This window comes from Nerophis ophidion, linkage group LG06 (genome assembly GCF_033978795.1).
Source record: "Nerophis ophidion isolate RoL-2023_Sa linkage group LG06, RoL_Noph_v1.0, whole genome shotgun sequence".
Classification (NCBI taxonomy): domain Eukaryota; kingdom Metazoa; phylum Chordata; class Actinopteri; order Syngnathiformes; family Syngnathidae; genus Nerophis; species Nerophis ophidion.
The window spans coordinates 54,179,389-54,206,473 of record NC_084616.1 but is presented as its reverse complement, the minus strand read 5'-3'; the positions used below and the strand labels follow the sequence as shown (position 1 = coordinate 54,206,473).

The 27,085-nt window shown below is 39.3% G+C and overlaps 1 protein-coding gene across 3 annotated transcripts in view; it reads right to left on the bottom strand.

Moving 5' to 3' along the window:
• tmcc1a (transmembrane and coiled-coil domain family 1a) overlaps positions 1 to 27,085 on the bottom strand; it is a 90,213-nt gene that overhangs the window by 8,588 nt on the left and 54,540 nt on the right. For 2 of the 3 annotated variants that reach the window (XM_061904271.1, XM_061904273.1), the window contains one exon: positions 645 to 890. In XM_061904271.1, the coding sequence (XP_061760255.1) occupies positions 645 to 890 (246 nt within the window). Of the gene's footprint in view, positions 1 to 644; positions 891 to 7,051; positions 7,258 to 27,085 lie in introns of those variants that run through there. The other variant, XM_061904272.1, reaches the window with a different exon arrangement.

Here is a 27,085-nt window from a genome sequence, read left to right as displayed (position 1 = left end):
TTCCTAAATTCACTAGAGTGCTCCTGTTGTATAGAGGAACATGAAACACTGTAAACACATTGGCAGTTATTTGCATTTACATTTTTATCTTGCTAGAAAGCACAGAACACTGGGATCCAAACTTGTGATTTCCATAACTGAGGCATTCCTTTAAGTCCTCTACTTTTGGGCAGTCAGTTTTTTTTTTTGTAATGGAATTTATGTAATTAAGGTGTTGCTATAGCTTGTTTACTTCAGATGCAGCCAGTAGTGATTTGTTCAACTTCTTTAATTATACTAGTAGTGCTCATCAAGGTTTCATTTTAGGTCCTCTTTTTTCATCATTTGGGCTAATCAACTGGTGGACTGCGTGTTCAGCTCATATTTTGTTTTGGCAGAAAGGCCTTAAAAATAGCAGAGTGCGCCTGTAATTGGCAAAATAAATAAAACAAACAAAATGTCTTCTGTGAAAGAAGCTGGTTCTCCAGAATATACACAAATTTGAATAATAGTGAAGATAGAAGTCCTGCCCTCCGGCCCCTTAGCTTTCTGCAAATGTGGCCCCCAAAATCATTTGGTTGAATATTCCAGATGTAAGTGAACTAACACACTATGTAACATTGGTAAGTTTAACTTCAATTTAAATGATTTGGACATTATCATACCTGCTTAATGCGTGTGCTCTGCTGTTTGTCCGCATTGTTGGCCAGTTTGAGGTACTCAGCAACATTGTCGTCCCGTGCTGTCTGCTCGATCTTAATTTGTTCTGTCAGCTTGAGGATCTTTTGCTGCAGCTGGGCAATCGCCTGCTTGGTGCGCAGAGGATCCACAATCGCATCCTCAGTCGACGGGTATGAAGTGTCCGCTGTGAGAGGAGTTTGGACCAGCCCGCTAAACTCCAGCCGCTCAGTCTGTGGTGCAAAGACAGGAAATGAGGAGGTTGGTCAAGTGTTAGTGGAGCAAAGGAGAACTTTAAGAAGAATAATAGAAACTATGAGTGGCATAGCGATGTTTTTTGCAGACTAATTGAAAACAGGCATCTTCTGCATTTATGTACTTGTCTGGAAAGCGAAACGTAGAAAAGGTTACTTGGTGTCAGACTGTGAAGGCGTATCATCACGTCATTGAATGTGAAGATGACGATTTAAAAATCACTTACATTTTTACCAGATATCCTTTTCAGGGTCACGGATTGGTGAGCCTATCCCAGCTGACTTAGGAAGAGCGAGGCAGAGTTCACCCTAAACCAGGAGTCTCAAACTCAATTTACCTGGGGGCCATTGGAGGTAATGTCTGGGTGAGGCTTGGACGCTTTAAGTATTTACATGACTAAATTTGTTAACTACTTTTACTAGCAGCTGTAGTGACCTGTGGTCGTCTTTAAGGCATTATAATTGTTAAATTGAATGTAAAAATGTTCGATTTTGACACTGCTAAGGTCACTAGGAAAAACTTTAGCTTGCTTATAAGAAGTTGCTCTTTGTGTTTGTCATGTTGTATTCTTAATGTCTGCACCGTTATTGTAGTTATATCTAGTGGGATTCAAGATTGCGGTAATATATTCAACTATCAACCGCCCAGGGTGTGCAGTCTGAAAGTACAGTACAATAAACTGTGAAGTTAAGTAGAGGTCCTCACAATGTTCCCCGGGCCACCCTGGACCGATCTCATATTGAAAAAAGTCAAATGATATTGTTGATGGCTGTCTAATTTAATACCTGAACTAATGTAAATAAATATTGCATTAATCATGGAAATTACACAGATTAATCACACAATTTATTTTGACCAAGCATGCTCCTTTATCTGAAAGACGACGCAGGGTGTTCAATGATCAGATCATTGCATACGTAAGTGCAAACAGAGATGAGAGCTTTCTGGCAAATTTCACATTAAAATACACTGTGACTGGACTTTAGATACAACTGTTAGCAAGTTTTGAACACATAAATTAAATGCATTCAAGTCAACAATTTAAGGGTGATTTGGTATGACATTCTGACAATAAATTGCATTTGTGTTCAAATACTGGGCTCTTTTGTAAATTAACTTAAATTATGCAAGCAAGATGCTGTGAGCTGGATTGGATCGTATCTGCATGATCAAACACAATCTGTATCAGTTAACAACAGCAGATCTGACTCTCTTGGGCTAACTTACAAAGTCTCTCAAGGGTCAATATTAGGCCCCCTTTTATTTAGCCTCTATATACATGATTTGCCCACTGTATGTCCTGAAGCTGAATGCTTAATGTATACAGACGACGTGGTTTTCTTCCTTCATGGTCACACCAAAGACATTGTTGCTGCTAAACTCACTAAAACAATGTCCTATGTTACATCTTGACTGCAGGAGTGCTGTCTGCAGCTAAACCTTTCTAAAACTGTAAGCATGTATGTAACTAAAACAAAAAAAAGTATCATCTGACTCCGACAGACGTATTAATGGAGAAAGAATACAAATTGTCAGCCAATATAAATATCTTAACTTAATAATAGATCCAGAGATTTTGATTTTATTTTTATTAATAATCCCCATTAGCTGGTTGTCACAACAACTTAGTAGTCTTCCTGGGATCCACAAACCCAATACAATTACAAGTAAAAGCATGTAATTGTAACTACACAATACAGAAAAAAACAAAAGCATCAATAAGAAAACAAGCAAACAATTTACAGTCACAGAATAATAATTACCATATAAATATAACTACACAATACAAAACCAAACAAAATCATTAACAAGCAAACTAATTTAAAGACTCAAATAAAATATTACTTTCCTTTTAAAAACCTGTTTACTTTCAATGCAGGTAGGGATTTGAGGCAGGTTATTCCAGAGCGATACAGATCTATAAATAAAAGATTTCCCCAAAGCATTCTTCCTGGGATGAAGGAGTAAAAAAATGCCCCTCACTAAATATCCTGGTATTATGATTATGTATAGTGCTACTGTGAACTATGTGGACCATGAGAAAAGCAGGAGTTTTACTAATGGTTACTGATTTGAACAATATGAGAGTATTAGCTGACAACCTGTTCTGCACTGTTAGCCAGGAAAGAGAACATTGGTTCTTAGTGAACAACCCAGAACCAGCCTTGCTGCCCTGTTCTTGACAATGTGGAGCTTACTGATCTCAGCACTTGCAGCAGACGCCCAGACTGTAGAACAATAGTCCAGATGACAGAAGACTAAACTCTTAATAATCTGACAAACAAGAGGTGGATCCGCAAAAGCAGCACATTTCCTGGAAATACCAACAGCCCTTCCCAACTGATATGATTTGACCAGGATAGAGTGCAATCCAGCATCACTCCAAGGAGCTTGGCACTTCTGACCTGTTGAAATACCTAGCCTCAGAGCTTTCCTTTAAAAGCCCATATTGGCAAATTGTGTAAAATATCCATCCATCCATCCATTTCTACCGCTTTTTCCCTTTGGGGTCGTGGCAGGCGCTGGTGTCTATCTCAGCTACAATTAGGCGTAAGGCGGGTACACCCTGGACAAGTCGCCACCTCATCGCAGGGGCTTGTGTAAAATAATCAAGTTTAATCTTGCAAATTTGCGTGCAATTGGAAATGAAATGTCAACCGAAGCTGCAAAATCGTATTTGCATTCAATGATTTTCAGCCACTTCAACTATTGCCTTACCAGCTGGTCTCAGGCCGGTCAGAGTTTAATAAAAAAACATTGGAAATCTTGTACAAATAAGCAATTAAGGTTATGGATAAAAAACCTAGGCACTATCATCACTGTGCCATTTAAAAAAAAAAAAGATTTTAAACTGGGACAGTGTTCACACATTTGCAGACTTAAAACTGACCTATAAAGTACTGCATGAATTAGCTCCAGATTTTCTGGCAAAGTTATTCAGACAAAGAAACAGGCAATGTGCTTATCCCACACTTGAAAGCGGTGTACCAATTCTGAATGTGGATTCTGGATTTCACTCAAAAGACCACACTGTTCTTTTTATTTTCCCTTTAGTTTGCAACAGTTTATCCAAAGGAAGAAACAGTTTCTTATTTATTTTTAGTCTTTTTCCAGACTTGCTTAGCTTCTTTACCTTTTTAGCTGTCATTTTTAGGTGAAAAACCTTAAAAAAACAAAACACCACAAGTTAAAATGTTAAGTTAAAGTACCCATGATTGTCACACACACACGAGGTGTGGCGAAATTATTATCTGTATTTGACCCATCACCCTTGATCACCCCGTGGGAGGTGAGGGGAGAAGTGAGCAGCAGTGAGCAGCAGCGGTGGCCGCGCCCGGGAATCATTGTAGTGATTTAACCCCCAATTCCAACCCTTGATGCTGAGTGCCAAGCAAGGAGGTAATGGGTCCCATTTTTATAGTCTTGGGTATGACTTGGCCGGGGTTTGAACTCACGATTAACATGTTGTAAAAAAAAATCGACCAATTATCAATCCCACAATAATTTCCAATTATTAATTAGGCTATTAAACCCTTAACCATTAAACAAGTGCAAGAAAATTGACTTTTATTTCCCTTTAAGTTAAAACAGATTTTATATAAATTGTCTCAATGTAAATGCACCAAGATATATATAAGATACATTCGACCCCGTGCAGCACAGTAGAACAGGGGTTTGTGCATCTGCCTCACAATGCAAAGGTCCTTAGTAGTCCTGGGTTCAATCCCGGGCTCGGGATCTTTCTGTGTGGAGTTTGCATGTCCTCCCCGTGACTGCGTGGGTTCCCTCTGGGTACTTCGACTTCCTCCCGACCCCAAAAAAATGCACCTGGAGATTGGTTGATTGGCAACACTAAATTGGCCCTAGTGTGTGAATGTTGTCCGTCTATCTGTGTCGGCCCTGCGATGAGGTGCCGACTTGTCCAGGGTGTACCAGACTTCCGCCAGAATGCAGCTGAGATAGGCTCTTGCGACCCCAAAAGGGACGAGCGATAGAGAATGGATGGATCGATGGACATTCGACGCCAAAAAACACAATCGATTAATGCAGTAGAAAACCCAATACGCAAATACATAAATACCTCACCAATTAACCACCAATTTCCCCTGTTTAAAATACACATTTAAAACCCCTATCCAGTAAAAAGTTTTTATTAATTTAGCAGTGAAACACTCAATCTTAACCGCTGTCTGCTGATAGAAAAATGCCCCGTTTATCCTATGCCTTTACGAGCAGCCACTGATTCAGCAGAGTTAAATCCAACACTTCCAATTGGGCGACTTCACCCTCCTGATAAAGCAAACTGCTACAACATTTATCAGACCAACCAAAGAATATACATCAACATTTTTTTCTGTTTCTCTGTCTTTCTTTTAAATTGTAAATTTAATGCCTTTTTTTTAATTTTATTTTTTTACATCATGGCCAGGGGAACTACAGATGAAAACTAGCCTTCTGGCTAATTCTGGCTTTTTTCAACCATGTGTAGTGATGTTTTTTATGAAATTGCATTGTCCCCTTTGAAATAAACTAATCTAATTTAATCTAAAAGTAATAGGCTGTGATTAATCATAGAAAATCTCAATTTAAGTGATATTCATCTGATTAAAGGCCTACTGAAACCCACTACTACCGACCACGCAGTCTGATAGTTTATATATCAATGGTGAAATATTAACATTGCAACACATGCCAATACGCCATTTTTAGTTTACTAAATTGCAATTTTAAATTTCCCGGGAGTTTCGTCTTAAAAACGTTGTGTAATGACGACGTGTACGCAAGACGTCACAGGTTTTTAGGAAATATGAGCGCTGCACACACACACAGCTAAAAGTCGTCTGCTTTAACGGCATAATTACACAGTATTTTGGACATCTGTGTCGCTGAATCTTTTGCAATTTGTTCAATTAATATTGGAGAAGTCAAAGTAGAAAGATGGAGTTGGGAAGCTTTAGCCTTTAGCCACACAAACACACGGTGATTTCTTGTTTAAAATTCCTGGAGGTGAAACTTTACTATGGATCAGACCGCGGTCAAGCGAACATGAATCCCGACGGAATGTCAACAAGCAGGTTTCGGTGAGAAAATTATGGCAAAAAGTCGCTTCTTACCGGAGATCAGCTGAGCATAGCTGCAGTCGAATCCCCTGAGACACTGGCGTCAAGACACCCGTGGAGACACACCTCCGACTATCAGGTACTATTAAACTCTCTAAAACACTAGCAACACAATAAAAAGATAAGGGATTTCCCAGAATTATCCTAGTAAATGTGTCTAAAAACATCTGAATCCGTCCCAATGCAATCGCGTCTTTTTTGTGTTTATTTTTCCTAGTCCGTCGCTATCAATATCCTCAAATACGAATCTTTCATCCTCGCTCAAATTAATGGGGAAATTGTCGTTTTCTCGGTCCGAAAAGCACTTTTTGTTGGAGGCTCCCATTAAAATCAATGTGAATATGTGAGGAGCCCCCACACTTGTGACGTCAGCGTCTGCGACTTCCGGTAAAGGCAGGGCTTTTTTGTGAGCACCAAAAGTTGCGAACTTTATCGTGAATGTTCTCTACTAAATCCTTTCAGCCAAAATATGGCAATATTGTGAAATGATCAAGTATGACACATAGAATGGACCTGCTATCCCCGTTTAAATAAGAAAATCTCATTTCAGTAGGCCTTTAACAAACTCCTTTAACAGCACTAATTCATATAATATTTTGTCAAGGGACAATCTGTCAGGTATACATAACATTTAGTGTGGTTTATTCTGATATTTGTGTAAATAGGTGTCTATACTGTGTTTGACTACACAGCCACTGTGGGAGGAAAATGAACCTGACAAAATGGAATGATTCATTTCCTCCATCACCCCAGGGAAGAACACACAGGAAGGATATTGTGCAAAGGCTGCTAAGGTTTAAAAGTTTTATGTTCACACTCATCCAAACGGTTATCAACACAGAATTAGTAACAAATATAACGAATGAGATGACGTCAAGTCTGCCAGACCCTGCACAAGTCGCACAATGTTGACAGGTCGTAGAACGAGGACTAACATTTCAAAGTTAATCTGACCTTTTTTTGATTATGATTCAGTCGTGACGCGTTGCCTAAAATGTGCGCGCGGCGTCGACGCTCACCTTTCCGTTGCCCAAACGGAGGAGCTGCTCCCAGTGCATTTTATCCAACTCGGGGACGCTCTTTGTTTGTTCATGTATATCCTTTTGACGGTGACAAAGAGTCGTCGGTTCCAAGACTCTATACGCGCTGCTGTCAGTTAGTATCAGATGACTGCTCCCTTCGGCTTGTTGTGAAAGTTAAAGCTCACCTGAAACTCAATTGGCCTTAGCGCCAAGTCCCGCCCCTCTTGTCATTCCTGGTCCCGCCCACCCGCTGGAAGATGACATCATCGTATATCCACAACGTGTGCAGCCTCGGCCAAAAGATTTAAACCACACGATACAATTAGAACAACCTTCTAATTGGTATTAGTGCGCCGATTAGGTTGCTCATACAAACACAAACATAGCTAGTAATTAAGAATTGGACTCAAAAATTGGAAATATATATAATGTTGAAGTTTGTATTAAATGCAATGTCCTTGGCAGAATAATACTAATAAATAAGACTATTTATGGTGCCCTTTATATCATGAGACCTCAAAGGTATTCAGGTTACAAAAAGAAAATCTAATTTTGGTAAAAAGTGTCAAGAAACAAGTATGGAAAATAAAAACTTTTTGGTATTTTTTCAAAACAGTTGTCTAAATGACACAAACATAGCAAGTAATTACAGCTTAAGAATTGGACTCAAAAATTAGAAAAATATATTATGTTTAAGTTTTTATTAAATGTAAAAGTAAAGGATATAGTAAAAGCGCTTGGCAAAATAATAATAATAAATACTTTTTACAGTGCCTTTTTATACTTTTTATATACATCAGGACACCTCGAAGGGCTTCAGGTTACAAAAATATATTTTTTTTTGGTAAAAAGGGGCAAGAAACGAGTACGGAAAATTAAAACTTTTTTGTTTTTTGTTTTTAAAACAGGTGCCTAAATGGGGGGACCAAAAGATTTGTCAAAAGGAAAAGTCAGTGGGTTGTGGTGTCCTCAAGGAGCCAGGAAGGGCATTATTGGCACAAAAGTCCCTGCGGTTTCACGTGGTCCTGAGATTGGTTTTGGGTATATGGAAGAGATTGGAGTGGGTGGAACAGAGGGAGCGTGAAGTGTTTTGAGTGTTTATAGAAGTTCTGTGAAGTAAAAGTACTTCAACCAGGGAAATAATCCACAACAATCTATCACCAATGACCACTGGTATTTTCAATAAATGAACAACCCAGTAAAAGAACACAAATATATATGAATAGCGACTAATATTACAATACAGGAGTCTAAATAATCAAAATGCTTCATACTGGAAGGATTGTGAGTCTGGGCGGCTACATCAACTCCTAGCCAGTCAGTGAGTATCATGTGGCAGCCAGTAGAACAACAAAAATACTGGCAGACAAGAAAAACCAGCCTGGCATCTCTTGCACGCATGCTTAGCTTTAGATACCATATAAGGCTATTTGTATGTTTCTGTTTTTTTACAGCTGTAACACAATAGGATGAAAAATTAGAAACACAAAAATTGGTCATATCATTCACAAATCACAAGTTTACTTTTTATATAAATGTTTAGTCACCGTATAGAGACAGCAATTTACACAAAAGAATATGTATAACTGTCATATTGTCCCTTGTCAAAATGTTAAATCATTATTTTAGTATACTAACTTTGATACATAATATTGGCTTTTCTTAATAAGAGATCAGCTGAGGTTGTAGCCAACTTTCACCCTAGGTCAGGTGGGATAGGTTCTCCTATCCAAGACCCTGAAAAAAATGGTAGTGGAAAAATAAAAAAATGAAAGTGATACTTAAATTGTACATCTTTTAATTGTATGATGCGATGATATGCCGTCACAGTCTGACACCACTTAACCTTTTTAACGTCTCACTTTCCAGACAACTACATAAATGCAGAAGAAGCCTGTTTTAAAATTGTCAGCAAAAAATAAAGCCTCATTTGCAAGTCACAAGTTTTTTTTATATATAAATGTCATCTGTAGGACCATACTAATGTTATTATAGTTTGCAGATGACCCTACTGCATTTGTATGCTCACAAAACATAAACAACTTAAACGCATATCAACTGAAACTATGACATATATTAACATGATACACTTTAAGAAACAGTGGGACAAACTGAAAAAAGGAGACACATAATAAGAACCATAGTGTTTACAATATTAATTTAAACATTACACTATGTTTCTGTCATTAATTACCCATCTATTTAGTATTTCATTATTAAAGGCCTACTGAAATGAGATTTTCTTATTTAAACGGGGATAGCATGTCCATTCTATGTGTCATATTTGATCATTTCGCGATATTGCCATATTTTTGCTGAAAGGATTTGGTAGAGAACATCGACGATAAAGTTCGCAACTTTTGGTCGCTAATAAAAAAGTCTTGCCTGTACTGGAAGTAGCAGACGATGTGCACGTGACGTCACCGGTGTGAGGGCTCCTCACATCCTCACATTGTTTATAATGTGAGCCACCAGGAGTAAGAGCAATTCGGGCTGATTTTACCCATTAATTTGAGCGAGGATGAAAGATTTGTGGATTAGGAAAGTTAGAGTGAAGCACAAAAAAAAGAAAAAAAAGAAAAAAAGAAAAGGCGACGGCTCCAGGCGGCGGCAGTGGGAGAGTTTCAGATGTAATTAGACACATTTACTAGGATAATTCTGGAAAATCCCTTATCTGCTTATTGTGTTAATAGTATTTTAGTGATATTATAAAGTCATACCTGAAAATCGGATGGCTGCGGTGAACGCCAGTGTCTCTGAGAGAAGCCGAAGAGCCAAGATCACAGCTGCCTTTTTGAGCTGCGGGATGAGGTTGTGTAATCCACCCAAGTCTCTGGTAAGAGCCGACTTAATATCACAATTTTCCCATCAAAAAAGTTGCTGGTTGACGTAGAGAAACATGTTCGCTTGACCGCTCTGTGTTTAAGCTTCACAACAAACAAAGAAACACCGGCTGTGTTTCGGTGCTAAAGGCAGCTGCAATCCGCCGCTTTCCACCAACAGCATTCTTATTTGACGTCTCCATTATTAATTAAACAAATTGCAAAAGATTCAGCAACACAGATGTCCAAAATACTGTGTAATTGCGCGATGAAAAGAGACGACTTTTAGCCGTAAGTGGTGCTGGGCTAATATGTCCCCTCCAACCAATTACGTCACAAACATGCGCCATCACACGCGTCATCATTCCGCGATGTTTTCAACAGGAAACTCCGCGGGAAATTTAAAATTATGATTTAGTAAACTAAACCGGCCGTTTTGGCATGTGTTGCAATGTTAATATTTCATCATTGATATATAAACTATCAGACTGCGTGGTCGGTAGTAGTGGGTTTCAGTAGGCCTTTAAATAGATGTATTTTATATTATGTATTTTTTGGTTATTTTCCCCCCCAATAACAAAATAATAACATGCCAACCACAGAAAGTGGACAGACGATCAATAATTACTATTAATACTTGAAGAAGGGTTACTATTAAATCATGTTTAATCATTCTGGCATGTTTAATTATGCAAATGAACAGTATGTTGTTTGATAATGTAGCCTAAAATTAAACTATTACTTTACACGTCCTGTGTTATGTACAGTAAACTGATTTACTGTTGAATCATGCGGACAAGCAGCCAAGACGACCAAATGAAACAGAGAGTAAGAATAGTGTGGTGCACTGGTGAAGTGGGGGACTGAGAAGTGACACTTCAGATTTGCACCTGGTCTGTTCTTGGCTAGAAACAAAACAGTATTAATAGCATTGTAACGTAAGCGTGTGGGGGTCAGACCTCGAGCATCCAATTGTACCTTCCAGGGCATTCCAATGCTTTGGCTATCTATAAAATCAAAATGCATGCCCTCTGACCAAAGTTGTACAGTAGATAAAGAGGGCAAAGAACAAGTCAGTTGAACTCTTTGAGCCAGAGAGGAGATAGACGTTTTTCCCGCTGTGATAAGCTAGATCTGACGACATGCTTACACTGGCACCATCAGTGAAGTAATGACATACTTATCTATGGTGTAACAATAAATGGGTATTTCCATGCCCTCTTTCCAGTTCTACGCACATATCATAGTTTTTGTGACAGCACATGTGCACATAGTAAACAAACACCTTTTCACCAACGTACAAGAAAAAAGACAAGTTAAGTCAGCCTTCAAAATCAATCACATTGCCCCAAGCTATTTTAAATGGCAAATTATGCATGTAATCAAAGATGGTGAGTTGAGCAGAGGCAAACAAGTTGGAAGTAGCAAGCACAACATCACTAGAGGCTGAGTGTCTTAATGAGGTTTACGAAGTATGTGTAAGTGCTTGTAATTAGAGGGAGTGGGGCTGAGCACACTTAAATAAGACGTTAAGATTAAGAAAAGAAAGACATCATAGAGACTTTCCCTTGCTCCTTTCATGCATAGTCTCACTCCACCCATGACCTAAACTGGGTCCACCTGCTGCCAGGCCAGGTTGCGCAACAACTTCTGATCCATGTAAAGCTGGTTAAAGCTGTGGGAGGAAAGCTTTGACTTGGTCGCTTTTCAGGCCTTGGCAACCACACCCAAACAAAATATTATAGCTTGGGCGATTCCAGGTTCCATAAGTTAATAGTGAATAATGGATTAGATTTAAATGGCACTTTTCACAGAGAACTGAGAACCGATCATTTCTTCACTCCACATTCACACATGATGGTGGTAAGCTACATTTGTAGACCAAGCTCTGGGGAAGACTGACGGAAGCGTGGTGGCCAATTTGAGCCTAGGGTCTACCACTGGGCGATATGGGAAAAAAAATATTAAATTTTTTTTCCCCCATATCATCCGATCTCAATTAGTATCACTATTTTTCATACTGTTTTTAACCTGCCAGTTCTAAACCATCTGTACGAAAAACCAACCTGCCAGTTTTAAAGCATCTTTACGAAAAACCAAAGGGGTTAGTTTTTATCAACATACTGAGTAAACTACAAAGCATATGAAATTAAATTAAGAAAGAAAAAGCACGGTAACATTATGTACCAATAAATCATAGGCAACCTATAAGCAAGTAAATCAAACAATGTACTGATTGGATCCAGTTTAAGAAACGGTTTGGGTTAGGAAAATGTTTATAAAGTACAAAGAAGAAGAATCCTATTTTGAAACATGTTGAAAATGGGTAAGAGGCCCGGTTCGCTGGCTTTGAGCCGGGCGTGGAATGCAGTGAGCCTAGTGGGCCACTTTTGGTGAGCAGAACTGGCGGTTCATCCCGCAGCGCCATGAACCATGAACTTCCTGATGAAGATAGTGAGGCCAGCATTGGTGATCGCGCTAACAAATAGCTATATCATTAGTACAAAGCATTAGCAATAGCATTAGTAGCACAGTGGTTTTCACACAGCTTTGGACGACAAGTAGTCATATTTGCAGAAGAAACATATCACCAAACGCATAGAAGTTGTTTGGGAACCGTTCGGTTGTGTATTTTGGGGTAAGTTTCGTAGTTTCAGATGGCCGCGTCTTCAAGGAATGAACAGATATGGCTCGAGAAGGTTGCAGGGAAGCCGAATAGAGTGTTGGCTTGATTCTACCCAAGATTCCAGAGACCCATAAATCCTCGGGCCGCTAGATAACTCCAAATTATGGCTGAGATTTATTTTGATGGTCTTACCTGTGCGTTTAGCATCAAGTTTGGCTATTCGGTTCATTTTTATGATTCTGTGTACCTCTGCTTCCTTGTAACCAACACAGACATTTTCGCAATGTTTGATCAGGCTAAAAATATATGCTTACAGCTGATCACCATAATCGAACTGACATTTTTCGTGATCATTGATCACGATCATACAACCCCGCAGCCCTACCACGGCTTGTCCGACAACCACCAAACATGTATTCACATTCATACACCAGCACTGGGAGCATGGTGGTTGAGGTCTTGCCCGAGGACAAAACTGCTGGAAGCTCGAATCGGACAAGGAACGTTCAAGTTGCTGCGCAGCCACTCTACCATCCGAACCACGTCGCCCCATAAGTTAAAATAGTGAATAAAACGTGACTTGACTGGGCTGAACAGCCCTGGTTTCAGCCACATTCAATAATTTCAAATAAAATAAATTCAGAGTCAGGCTCTATCGTCCAAGATCGGTAATGTTTAATCTCACCAATCCTCTGCTTGAATGGACAAAAGTCCCCACGAACACAAATTACTAGCATGTTGTATAAGGATATCAGAAACCGGTGAAAACTGTTTTTGCTTTTAAATGTCCTTTCTCTCTGTGTAACAGCCACATGCCACAATTATTCTCTCCACTTCTATTGTTGCCACATCCTGGAGTTGTATTGCACAGGCAAAGCATTTCACACAAACAAGCATTTGGGCAGCCAGTCTAATATGGTTATGTGTCACACAGAATGGGACACACTCAACAGAAACACCTTGTGCTGTCCTATTACACTAGAACACATGTGTGCGCCCAATTCCATCTCCTTGTTCAATGCAGGTCTTGTAGAAAATAGACAGATAAGATCTTCTTTGGGGGTACGCTATTGTCCATTGCAAAGACAACCTTTTTTGAATGTGTTTGTATCTCCTGTGGAGTTTTTTTGTATGTTTTACTCTTGAGTCAAGATTTGTCATGATCTGTGGTCTGGATTATGTTTTTTATTTTCAATCTGAGACTCCTTCGGTTCCTGTTTTTTGTGCACCCTTGTTTGTTTTGGTTACCATGGTTACTTATTATTTCCACCTGCTTCTAATTAGTGTTCACCCGCTCACCTGCTGACTGAGCACTAATCAGAGGCATTATTTAAACCTGCCTTGCCCTCCAGTGTGTGCTGGAGTATTGTTTCCTGTGGACTGCCTTTTTTAGGGCCGGGAGCTGTTCTAGTGGGGTGACTCAGCTGCACCCAACCAGGCAGCAACCTCCGGCCCGGCCACCACCACCAGTATATATAAAGCAGCCATGTGGTTAGCGTGTCCGCCCTGAGTTTGGTAGCTGCAGGATCAGTGCTTGTGCTGCACAGAGAGATGATGGACGGACAAGAATCCTCTGTGCCAAGTGTGTGTGTCAACATTTTTGATGGTCAGAAATAAAATAAATATTAGACATATTGTCTATTCAGCAATCCCCGTTTTATTTTTTTAATAGCTACTGATGAAAATGTTGGTGTCTGCTGGAATTTTTTTTATGTTGTTTATTCTTTTATTTTAGGAAACATATTACTATAATATACCCCTTACACGTAAAGACATCTTTCATTGTACATTTTCTTGCGTTTGGGTCATTCCAGGCGCACAAATGCGTTGGTGATGCGATCCACAGCCTCACGCACAGAATTAAGTGTCAGTGTGCATGTTTCTGTTGTCTGGATTGTGATTCAGAAAAAAGTGTTACACATTATGGATATGTGCTGCTGGTTCAACACATCGCACACAAGTAGGGCATGATAACATGGACAAGACTTGAGCCTTAATTGAGACCTGCAAAACACTGACTTATTCCCACTTTTGTCCGCATATGTAGATTTATTGCCACTGTGCATAACTGTTTTTAGCGAATACAGGCTGGTAATTAATAAGTAAAGTCCAATATACACAAAGGACTGGACCTTGCTTCAATGGTAGACAATGGAACAGGGCTCAGCAGGAGTCAACCAAAACTAAATGTGGATGCATCCTTCTCCAAAAAGCCATTCTGCCTTTTGCAGAAATATTATTTCAATTCATACTAGTTCTAACTGTATCTACTGTATGACATAATCACTTTCCCTCAGCTAGACAGACATCCCCTCTGAAATGAACTTCACTCTCCTGATTAGTCGACTTTACACATTGACCCCACTGTCAGTGCACATGGTTGTCATATTGAGATCATGGCAGCACTGAGAGGCTAACTTATCTGAGTCAACGAACTGATTTGACTATCGTGATAGCAAATAGAAAATAATATGCAGGTACATATTATAAACACGAAATATGTACCTATAAACTTCCTTTCATATATTATGATGTTTAGTTTTATGGAGTATCAACAGTGAGTGATTAAATACATTACATATTGATGTAATTTACAGTACTGTAAGGTAAGCATTGTCACTTTTGTAATGCTAAAAGTAAATTTAACAAAGCATGGTGGCTTTAATCGTAAACTGTTATTGTCTGCTGCCCCAGTTTCAGATGGAGTTCCCACACAACATGCCAAATCAGGAAATGCTGCAACGGTCACAAAAGAGATATTTATAAAATCCAAATCCGCTTTTTTTCCTTTAAGAGGATCCGAAAAGGAAACAATACACCCTATTCATTAGATATGGCAACTTGCATAACCCCAGTTGATGCTGGATACGGGAGGCATTTAACTACAACCCGCACACATTATTTACCTAACAACATGAAGTTTACATTACATCATGTTTACATTTTTGTACAACATTGTAGAGGTATAGCACAATAAATTTGGGTGGACACTCACGGTGGTTGGAGAAGGAGGTGGAGAGGTGTCAGCAGTTACCAGGCTGAGGATAACCTCCATTGTGGCAAGACACATGTGCACACCTGGGATTGTAATTCTGTTTGGTCAGTTTTTCTTTTAGAGTGTTCTTAATGGGCCGACTACAGTCGGGGTAGGGAAAGATTGCACCTCAGTGTGACCACTCATCACTCACTGCAAAAAAATCCACTTCATAGTCCACTTGATTCCAAGTCCACTGGGCAAAGACTCCTCTTGACTACAAAGCATTGGCGTATGGGTGTTTCAACAGACTGTATATCTAGAAACTGAAGAGAGTACCGATGGCCTCGTCTATAGAGTTGGAAACACTCCACACGTGTCCACGTTATACTCTGCTGTACACTAAACCTACTGCAGTATGGAAGAAACATCTGAACCCTTCAACAAGCACGACTCCCACAGACAGCTTGCATCACTGGCAAAACAAAGAGTAAAAAGGTAAAGGATCCGTCTGCTGCAGTTGTGTGGAGAAGGAGTCTCGATGGTTAACAGCATGAAGTGTCCCAGAGTTGAAAGAAGGAAAAATATTCCAAGTTTTTAGAGTTTTCTGTCATCAGTTCTTCGGAAAGAAGGAGAAGAAGGAACTGGAAGTACGAATGTGAGGGAAGTGCAACAGCACACTTTGGGGAAGAAAAAGATCCCACCGGGAGCTGTCGCTGAGAGGGTGACAGAGTGAGCGATGAAGCATAGAGGGGTTGTGAGAAAGCCTCATGCAACGGGGGGTGGAGGGCTTTTATTCTGTTGGATGTTCCAGTTCAACTCAGCTCTAAAACAGGGGCTTCATTAGGATGGAAGAAAGAATGAAAAAACTTCTGCTACCCTCAGTTTCAATTATCACACAGTTAGATTGTCACACCTCATCAGTTTGCTGAGTGATCTTGCGCTAATCAATTACGACTGAGACCTTTAACCACCACAGCCAACCCCAGGGTTTCTCCTGACCATCCAAATCGCTCAATTATGAAAAGAGCATTTTCATGCACATATATTGTGCAAAAGATGCTGTATAATGAATGTTCGTAAGAGGGATGGGAACTATGCAAATATGAAAAGTAAATGCAGATTACAGGGATTATAGAGTCCCATGACAATTACAAAGGAGGCATTCAAAACATTGTTGATATCATTACACCATCCCAAGAAATATTTTGTTTGATTATTATAAAGTGAAACGCAGTTTGATATCCTTTTTTTCTACTTAACCCAAAAGAGACTATCAAAATCAATATTAACAACTGTTGCATTAAAAATGTGTCTATTTGTATCCTAATACCCATAAGAGAAACCACATGAGGCTTATTGGTCCTAATGCAAAACGTTGGTGATGACGTCACTGGCTATGATGTACAAATGGAGCACAAGAGCTACTAAATGCCTGTTTCAGAGTTAAGAGGGAGGGGGAGAGTAGGGCATGAATACAGGCTTTAATGAGCGAGCAGGAGGAGTAAGGGAAACACAAAAGAGGGACGGAATTAGGGAAAAGGCTGCTTATATAAGAACTAACACAACTTGGGTTGAAGGTACAGCAAGGGTGTGGTGTGTGGAATTGTGTGTGAATGGTAGACCCACAAGAGAACATTTCATTTTTACATTACACATAAAAATGTGATACTGCTAGAATGTATTTCTCTGAATAAATACAGTAAGTTAAGAAAATTGCAAAAACACAGACAATTGCATCAGTACGAGTTTCAACAGTCTGAATTGTATTAGGAAAGGAACATTATTATTTCAGAAAGAGCAGCATTAAAGTGTGAACAGCGCTTTTTGGTGGTGAACTTTGCCTATAATTCACTATCCTTATGAAGGACAAGAACACGTTTTTGTTAATGCATTCTTAATCCTAAATGAACTACGGCTTTCAAGTGATACATTTTCAAATCAGATTATTCACTGTTTTGACTTCATAGGTTATTACTTACTTGCACAAATAAAATACCCCAATATTTGGATAAAAATGCAATTTAGTAGTCATAATGTCATACAAGCACTTTTTTTAAATATTTTACTGAACTGCAAGTAATTAATTTGCTCAAAACTTGGTGACAGTAAGTATAGTAAGAATTAAGTACACATTTTGAAAGTCTCTGCAATTATATAGCTAATTAGATACAGATAGATAATGTAATAATTACCTCCCTGCTTGGCACTCAGCATCAAGGGTTAGAATTGGGGGTTGAATCACCAAAAATTAGTACAATATTGATCATTGGAAAAGTGGGTTTATATGTTTATATCTTTTAATTGTTTAAATAAAATCTATGGTGACTGGCTAGACTGAACTAGACCAGACTATACTAAACTTGCATGGTGCGTGGCTTTTCATTTGCTAAATACTGTGAATGTATCATTAAGTTTACAGCGTCCTTTATCCGATTTTAATGTGTCGAGGATGCATAATTAGTAACATCACTGCCTACTTAAGCGTTCCTGAAACAGACTGGGAGAAGAGGGTTAATAACAAGCTCTATTTTCTCATTGGCACTATGAGCCGCAAATTTTGCTAGTCAAAAGGTGGGCTGCACTTTTTGAATGGAAGTTTGACTATATCAGCAGACACTTTCTGCCTCTCATTGAATTTGTATTGAGTTGGAGCCTGGTACGCCTTTGTACTATAACAAATGCTGCGTATTGAAAAAGTTGATAACAAATGACATCCTTGGTTGGAATGATGAATGATGCCGATTGGCATAAAACCACAACTAAATATAATACTGTACTGTACGTCTACTAACTGCCAGGCCTTACTCATCAATAGGGGAACTCCACAGTGGGCCTGTGACTATCAGGTTTCTTTCTGAGATAAATTCCAAACATTCTTTATCCATCATGGTGCTTCTCCGTAGATGTCTTGGGTGAGTGATGTGCGACCCAGTAGTTCCTGTCGGTCAGTGAATACTCAATCTTTCAGGGTGACTAAGAGGCTTATTTGCATTCGTTACAGCTCATGTGCCCCAATAACATACCCTAAATAGCATTGTGGTTCCACAATGACCAATTCCCAGAATGGGGTATTTTCAGGTCTTGACTGAAAAAAAGAGTGATGCTTTGTGAGAAAGGGAAAATTGTTTATGGCCTCAAGGGTCATTTTATCTTAGAAGCAACACATCAGGGAGGCATAATTGAAAGGTCAAAGAGAAAGGAGTAACCATTAGTAGAAATGCTACAGAATGAAACAAAATGAATCGGAATGAAAATGTTATCCTTATGTAACATTTTGCAGTAAATAAGACAAAAAAAAGGAAAATCCCTAACAATACAAAACGGGTACTGTATTTAAAACTGAGGATAAAAACCACCCCAAGAATTTCTTTGAACAGAAATGATCTAAGCTATGACCCAACTTCCGACATAAATTGCTTTCCACTTTTTTTTTTTTTTTTAAAGAATCATAATTAACATACTTGGTCCTGCGATGAGGTGCCGACTTGACCAGGGTGTACCGCGCCTTCCGCCCGATTGTAGCTGAGATAGGCACCAGCGCCCCCAAAGGGAATAAGTGGTAGAAAATGGATGGATGAATGGATAATTAACATACTTAATTATATACTTTGAATGTACTGTACACTCCAGCTAAGCTCGATGGCAGTGACATATATAAAGGGTTTGTGCCAATGAAACTACACACCAGTGACGTGCTCTCAGGGGAGGCAAGTGAGGCAGTGCCTCACCTGCCACCAGGTGGTTTAACCATGAGTTGTTCCAAAACGAAGTAATAAAATAAATCAAGTTTTAATATTTCTCTTTTGGTTTATGCTTTCTATGTGATTTTGGTGTGGTTTTTGTATATCTTGATAATTTTCATGGTCAAAATCGCGGAAATTCCATGTTTCCTGATCAAAACAATGCAGCAGATGAGAAGTGGGCAGGCAAAAGTACACACAGTGTGTATTGGGCGTACGTGCGAGGGGGCGCATGCTTGGTGCCACGTGGAAAAGGCAGGTCTTGAGGCAGCAAGTACCTCTGCCTCAAGGTAAGGAGCGATATATTGTCAACTTGCAGTTCAATGCCTTAGCAGTACTCTGACTCGCCACACTGGGAGAAGTGGGGGCACTCAAGCTAGCAGACACAGGTCTCTCCAGCAGAAGCCAGCCTTTTTTTAATTTATTTTTTTAATGTTTTACTGTATTTATAATAAATATGGCTTTTTTATTAGAGCAAGCCAGCATTTGTGGGTGTTTTTTGTCAGATGCAAAAATATTGTTTTATTTCTTGGAATGAAATTGAATCAAATTAATGTTTCTGCCATTATGGAGGATTATATACTGTATCCAAGATTAAATACTTCTCTTAACTGGACTTTAAGACAAAATGAATGCGATCATACAAAGTATGTTTTCATGGAGGATAGCTATTGCTGCTTCAGATACAAATACATAAAGGTAATATACACTCACAATAGTTGATTAATTTTGTTAAAAGCAAATGGGACCAAAAAGTATTTAATAACAACTTTGTCAAATAATTTTTGGACGCATTTATCATATCATAATATCATTTTGATAACGTTTTTATGAAAGCGAATAACTCCCTTTTTCCCCCCTGTAACTCTAATGTGCAACCTAAATCAACAATGACTAGACCTGCACACAGGAATTTAAGTTAAAAAAAAAAAGAAGAAAAAAAGTATGTATGCCTCACCTGGTGTTTAGTTCACCGCACGTCACTGCTACACACTAAAAGTCACACTGAATCACACACAGCTCTTTAAAGGCCTACTGAAATTAGATCTTATTCAAACGAGGATGGCAGGTCCATTCTATTGACCATACTTGATCATTTCGCGATATTGCCATATTTTTGCTGAAAGGATTTAGTAGAGAACATCCACGATCAAGTTTGAAACTGGAGAAAAGCCCTGCCTCTACCGGAAGTCGCAGACGATGACGTCACATGTTGAGCGCCCCTCATATATTCACATTGATTTTAATGGGAGCCTCCAACAAAAACAGCTATTCAGACCGAAAAAACAACAATTTCGTGTTTGAGGATATTGATAGCGACAGACTAGAAAAAAAAAAAAAAAACAAGTTAAAAAAAAAAACGTGATTGCAATCCCGTTGCATTGAGACGGATTCATATGTTTTTAGAGACATTTACTATGATAATTCTGAGAAATCCCTTATCTTTCTATTGTGTTGCTAGTGTTTTAGTGAGTTTAACTGTACCTGATAGTCGGAAGTGTACGTCCACGGCCGGGTGTTGAAGCGCAGTGTCTCAGGGAAGTCGACGGCAGCTGTATGGACGGCACAAGCTCAGCTGATAGCCGGTAAGAAGCGACTTTTTAACCACAATTTTCTCACCGAAACCTGCTGGTTGACATGTAGTCGGGATCCATGTCCGCTGTGATCCATACTAAAGTTTCACCTCCGTGAATTTTAAACAAGGAATCACCGTGTGTTTGTGTGGCTAAAGGCTAAAGCATCCCAACTCCGTCTTTCTACTTTGACTTCTCCAATATTAATTGAACAAATTGCAGAAGATTCAGCAACACAGTTCTCCAAAATGCTGTGTAATTATGCCGTTAAAGCAGACGACATTTGGCTGTGTGTGTGTGGAGCGCTCATACTTCCTAAAAACCCGTGACGTCTTGCGTACACGTCATCATTACACGACGTTTTCAAGACGAAAATCCCGGGAAATTTAAAATTGCAATTTAGTAACTAAAAAGGCCGTATTGGCATGTGTTGCAATGTTAATATTTCACCATTGATATATAAACTATCAGACTGCGTGGTGGGTAGTAGTGGGTTTCAGTAGGCCTTAAATGCAAAGTATGACCTGGTGAACTTATGATTGCTATGGACAACTGACAAGACATTATTATCTACCTAAGTACTTATCTAATCACTTAGCCTTTGAACTTTAAGCTTCGGTCATGTATAACATGCACATATCCACACAGTAAAAATTGCTGTGTATTGTTTTGTTGGAAAACAAAACAAAAAAACGATTTTTTAAGAATGAGAATAAATTCTGAATCGTACAACGTGAAAATCACGATTCATATTCGAATCGATTTTTTTTTTTTAATTATTTTTTTTTTCATCGATCCAACAAAACATCACACAGCAATACCATAACAATGCAATCCAATTCCAAAACCAAACCTGACCCAGCAACACTCAGAACTGCAATAAACAGAGCAATTGAGAGGAGACACAAACACGACACAGAACAAACCAAAAGTAGTGAAACAAAAATTAATATTGTCAACAACTGTATCAATATTAGTTATAATTTAAACACAGCAGTGATTAAAAATCCCTCATTGACATTATCATTAGACGTTTCTAAAAATAAAAAAAAGAACAATAGTGTCACAGTGGCTTCCACTTGCATCGCATCTCATAAACTTGACAACACACTGTGTCCAATATTTTCTCAAAGATAAAAAAGGTCAGATTTTTGGTTCGTTTAATAGTTAAAACAAATTTACATTATTGCAATCAGTTGATAAAACATTGTCATTTACAATTATAAAAGTTTTTTTTACAAAAATCTACTACTCTGCTTGCATGTCAGCAGACTGGGGTCCATCCTGCTGAAATCCTACGTATTAAATGAATAGAAAATCCTTTTAAATCGGGAAAAAATTGTTTGTGAATCGAGAATCGTGTTGAATTGAAAAAAATCGATTTTGAATCGAATCGTGACCCCAAGAATCAATATTGAATCAAATCGTGGGACACCCAACGATTTGCAGCCCTAATACACACACACACATATATATATATATATATATATATATATATATATATATATATATATATATATATATATATACACATATATATATACACACACATATATATATATACACACACACATATATATATATACACACACACATATACATACACACATACATATATATATATATATATATATATATATATATATATATACACTCGGGCTGGGCGATATATCAATAAATACGATATATCGCGGGTTTGTCTCTGTGCGATATAGAAAATGACTATATCGTAATATTCGAGTATACGTTCTCACTCAGTTGCTTTTAGCTGCGGGCATTACACTTCAGGCTCTTCTCGCTCTTTCCTGTGTCTCCTCGCAGACAAGCAGGCGCACATACGTCACAAACTGTCACGTCATACATGCCCTCGCCCAACAGAGAGGTAGCGGCGTGGCCAATGTTAGCTGCTAACGTAGCCGTACGAGAGAAAGATGGTGCGGATCTGGTAACAAATGAAGGAAGACTTAATTCCCAAGAAAAACAGCAGGGTGTTCATCGTCTGGCGGTGGTTCGGCTTCAAGTGGGAATATGTCGAACAGACAACCGTAATTTGTCAAGTGCGTGTGTGTGTGGGGGTGGGGCGTTGCTATAAAAAGTAGCATTATTGCTAATATGTAGCATCATTTGTAAGGTCACTCGCTAGAGAATGAAGAGAATTTCATAACTTTAGTAACATACCACATAGTGAAGGACGAATACTATTTGATTTCCTATTATGCAGCTCATTTTTATTCGACACTTAAAATGTCTCTGACAATCTTGCAATTTATGTTTTGGAAATGACTTGAATGTTTGTGCCATTGCTTAATAACTTTAATAAATACACTTTTGGTTAATTGACTTAGTTGTGATTTCCCTCTCTGCATGAAAGTTTAAAAGTAGCATATATGAATGCAGTATGAAGAAGAATGTTTTAATTTATACACATATAATCATCATACTGCTGTGATAATATGCATCAAGTGTTCATTAAAGGCCAAGGCAAAATATCGTAATATATATCGTATATCGTGATATGGCCTAAAAATATTCCGATATTAGAAAAAAACAATATCGCCCAGCCCTAATATACACACACACACATATATACATATATATATATATATATACATATAAAAACACACACATATATACACACACACATATATATATATACATATATACACACACACATATACATATATATATATACACACATATACATATATAAACACACATATATACACACATATATAGACATACACATATATATATATATATACACACATATGTATACACACACACACACACACACATATACACAAGCACACACATATATACATACACACATACATATATATATACTGTATATATACACACATATATATATATATATACATACATACATATATATATACATATATACATATATATATATATATATATATATATATATATATATATATATATATATATATATATATATATATATATATATATATATACATACACACACACACACACGCACGCACTGGAGATTCTTAGAGAGTACAAGCACAATTTGAGGTTAAGGTCCGTTAAGGTCTGTGACCAGCGCTACTGTCCAAACTTTCCAGCAGAATAGTCCGTGGCCCTCTAACATAAAATAATAGACAGTTGCTACACATAAACTATTATGACAAGCAGGGTGTCAGATAAGACTATTTAGTGGGCCAGTCCTATTAGCCGGGAAAGAGAGAAAGCCAGCAAGACCATATAAACTAACCCGATCAATCAGCAGTTGCTCCAGTTTTCCTACTCTAGAAAAAAATAGCACACAAAGAATGACAAAAGTTTAATAGGTATCGATATATTTGTCTTAGGATATTATTTTTGTTGTATCAATATCTTGTCACGGTACAGTATTGATATGCCAAGATCAGGTACAATTATGTGATAACAAGACCTGCACTCCACATGGCTTTACAGTTTAGTATATGATTTTGTCATCAGCAGACTTTCACCAAATTGAGAATCCTTTTTGGAAAAGTCAGACTCACATAGTAATCAGTAATTGAGGCCAAAAGACGGATGACAGTAATACTGTTACAGTGTTCCCTTACCACTTCACGGTTCACTTTCTGCGGTCTCAGTGTATTGTGGATTTTCCCGGGCGCGGCACCGCTGCTGCCCACTGCTCCCCTCACTTCCCAGGAGGTGATCAAGGGTGATGGGTCAAATGCAGAGAATAATTTCGCCACACCAAGAGTGTGTGTGTGTGTGTAACTTAAAATTTGTATATGTGTACAGTATATTTTATAATTATTATTTCATCCTTATGATTTTACATGAATATATTTTATCTATTTGAGCGCCAACCTACTTTGTAACTGCAAGAACTACCACTCTGCTTGCAGCTGCACGGACGACTAAGTTGTGTTGATCTGTAGTAACAAAGAGGCTTGACCTTGTGTCTGTATCAACACATCCACTCTGATTGAAATTCACAATAATAGCTAAAGTATTAAATGTACTTGTTAAAGACAAAGTTTTTATTGTTTTAATGAATATTTAGGCCTACTATGCTATTGTATTTTATTCTTGGTCATTATTGTGGTACTTGGGGAGCTAAATGTTTTCTTAGGTGGTACATAGTGAAAAAAATGTAATAGGGGTTAATGACAGTGTGAAAAGTAAATAACAGCATGTAAAGAGTTTATAAAAACCTCCAGTCATGCATCCATCTTCTTCCGCTTATCCGAGGTCGGGTCGCGGGGGGAGCAGCCTAAGCAGGGAAGCTCAGACTTTCCTCTCCCCAGCCACTTCGTCCAACTCTTGCCGAGGGATCCCGAGATGTTCCCTGGCCGCTGGTGTCCACCAACGGGTTCTAGGATTACCACCACAACACGCATCAACTACCTAGCAGTCACACAGCTCCAATCAGCCGCCTCGACAATAGAGGTGCGGAACATGGTCCACTCGGACTCAATGTCCAGGACCTCCCTCGTGACATGTTCAAAGTTCTTCCGGAGGTGGGAATTGAAACTCTCTCTGACAGTAAACTCCTCAAGACGTTCCCAGCAGACCCTCACAATGCGTTAAGGCCTGCCAGGTCACCATCGCAGCCAGCTCACCACTCGGTGGTGATCAGTAGAAAGCTCCACCGCTCTCTTCACCCGAGTGTCCAAAACATGAGGCCGCAAAGCCGATGACACAACTACAAAGTCGATCATGGAACTGCCGCCCAGGGTGTCCCGGTGCCAAGTGCACATATGGACACCCTTATGTTTGAACTTAGTGTTTGTTATGGAGAATCTGTGACGAGCACAATAGTCCAATAACAAAACACCACTCGGGTTCAGATGATTGATTGATTGATACTTTTATTAGTAGATTGCACAGTTCAGTACATATTCCGTACAATTGACCACTAAATGGTAACACCCGAATACGTTTTTCAACTTGTTTAAGTCGGGGTCCACGTTAATCAATTCATGATCCGGGCGGCCATTCTTCCCAATCACGCCTCTCCAGGTTTCACCGTTGTTACCAGCATGAGCGTTGAAGTCCCCCAGTAGGACAACGGAATCACCCGGGGGAGCACTTTCCAGTACTCCCTCGAGTGTATCCAAAAAGGGTGGGTAATCTGAACTGCTGTTTGGTGCGTAAGCACAAACAAAAATTAGGACCCGTCCCCCTACCTTAAGGCGGAGGAAAGCTACCCTCTCGTCTACTGGGTTGAACTCCAACGTGTAGGCTTTGAACCGGGGGTCAACAAGAATTGCCCCCCCAGCCCGTCGCCTCTCACTGCGTGCAACACCAGTGTGGAAAAGAGTTCAGTCCCTCTCGAGAGAACTGGTTCCAGAGCCCTTGCTGTGCGTCGAAGTGAGTCCGACTATATCTAGCCGGAACTTCTCCACCTCGCGCAGGGGCTCAGGCTCCTTCCCACCCAGCAAGGTGACATTCCACGTCCCAAGAGCTGGCTTATGTAGCTGAGGATCGGACCGCCAAGTGCCTTGCCTTCGACTGCCGTCCGGCTCACAACACACCCGAACTCTATGGCTCCCCCATGAGTGGTGAGCCCATTGGAGGGAGGACCCACGTTGTCTCTAGGGGCCCGGTCACCAGGCACTCGCCATAGTGCCCCAACTCCAGGCCTGGCTCCAGAGGGGGACTGCGGTGACCCGTGCCCGAGCGAGGGAAATTGGCTTCTTGGTTTTTGTAATTCCATAAAAGTCTTCGAGCTGCTCTCTGTGTGATCCATCACCTGTCTTGGGAGACCCTACCAGGGGACATGGAAGCCCAAGGACAACATAGCTCCTAGTATCATTGGGACATGCAAAGCCCTCTACCACGATAAGGTGGCAGCTCAGAGAGGAGTTTATAAAAACCTAAAATACATATAATATACATCCATCCATCCATTTTTCACCGCTTGTCCCCAATCATGTAAATCAAATAAATAATGTTACTAGTTTGCCGAAAATTAAACAACCACGGGAGGCTTGGACGGTAACCCCAGTGATAATCAAGGGCACACTGTGCTACTGTTTTCATTAGCAGGGGCCAGGAAACGCCAGCATATAACCCCAATTCTTCAGAGTTTGCACTGGCTCCCTGTTCATTTTAGAATTGATTTTAAAACATTGCTGTTTGTTTTTAAATCTTTACATGGACTGGCACCTCAATATATCTCGGACCTTATCCAAATTTACATTCCTGCGCGCGCTCTGAGGTCCGAGAGCCAGTTCCAGCTCGTGGTGCCCAAGACCAGACTTAAGACCAGGGGAGACAGGGCCTTCTCTGTGGTCGGCCCTAAGCTCTGGAACACTCT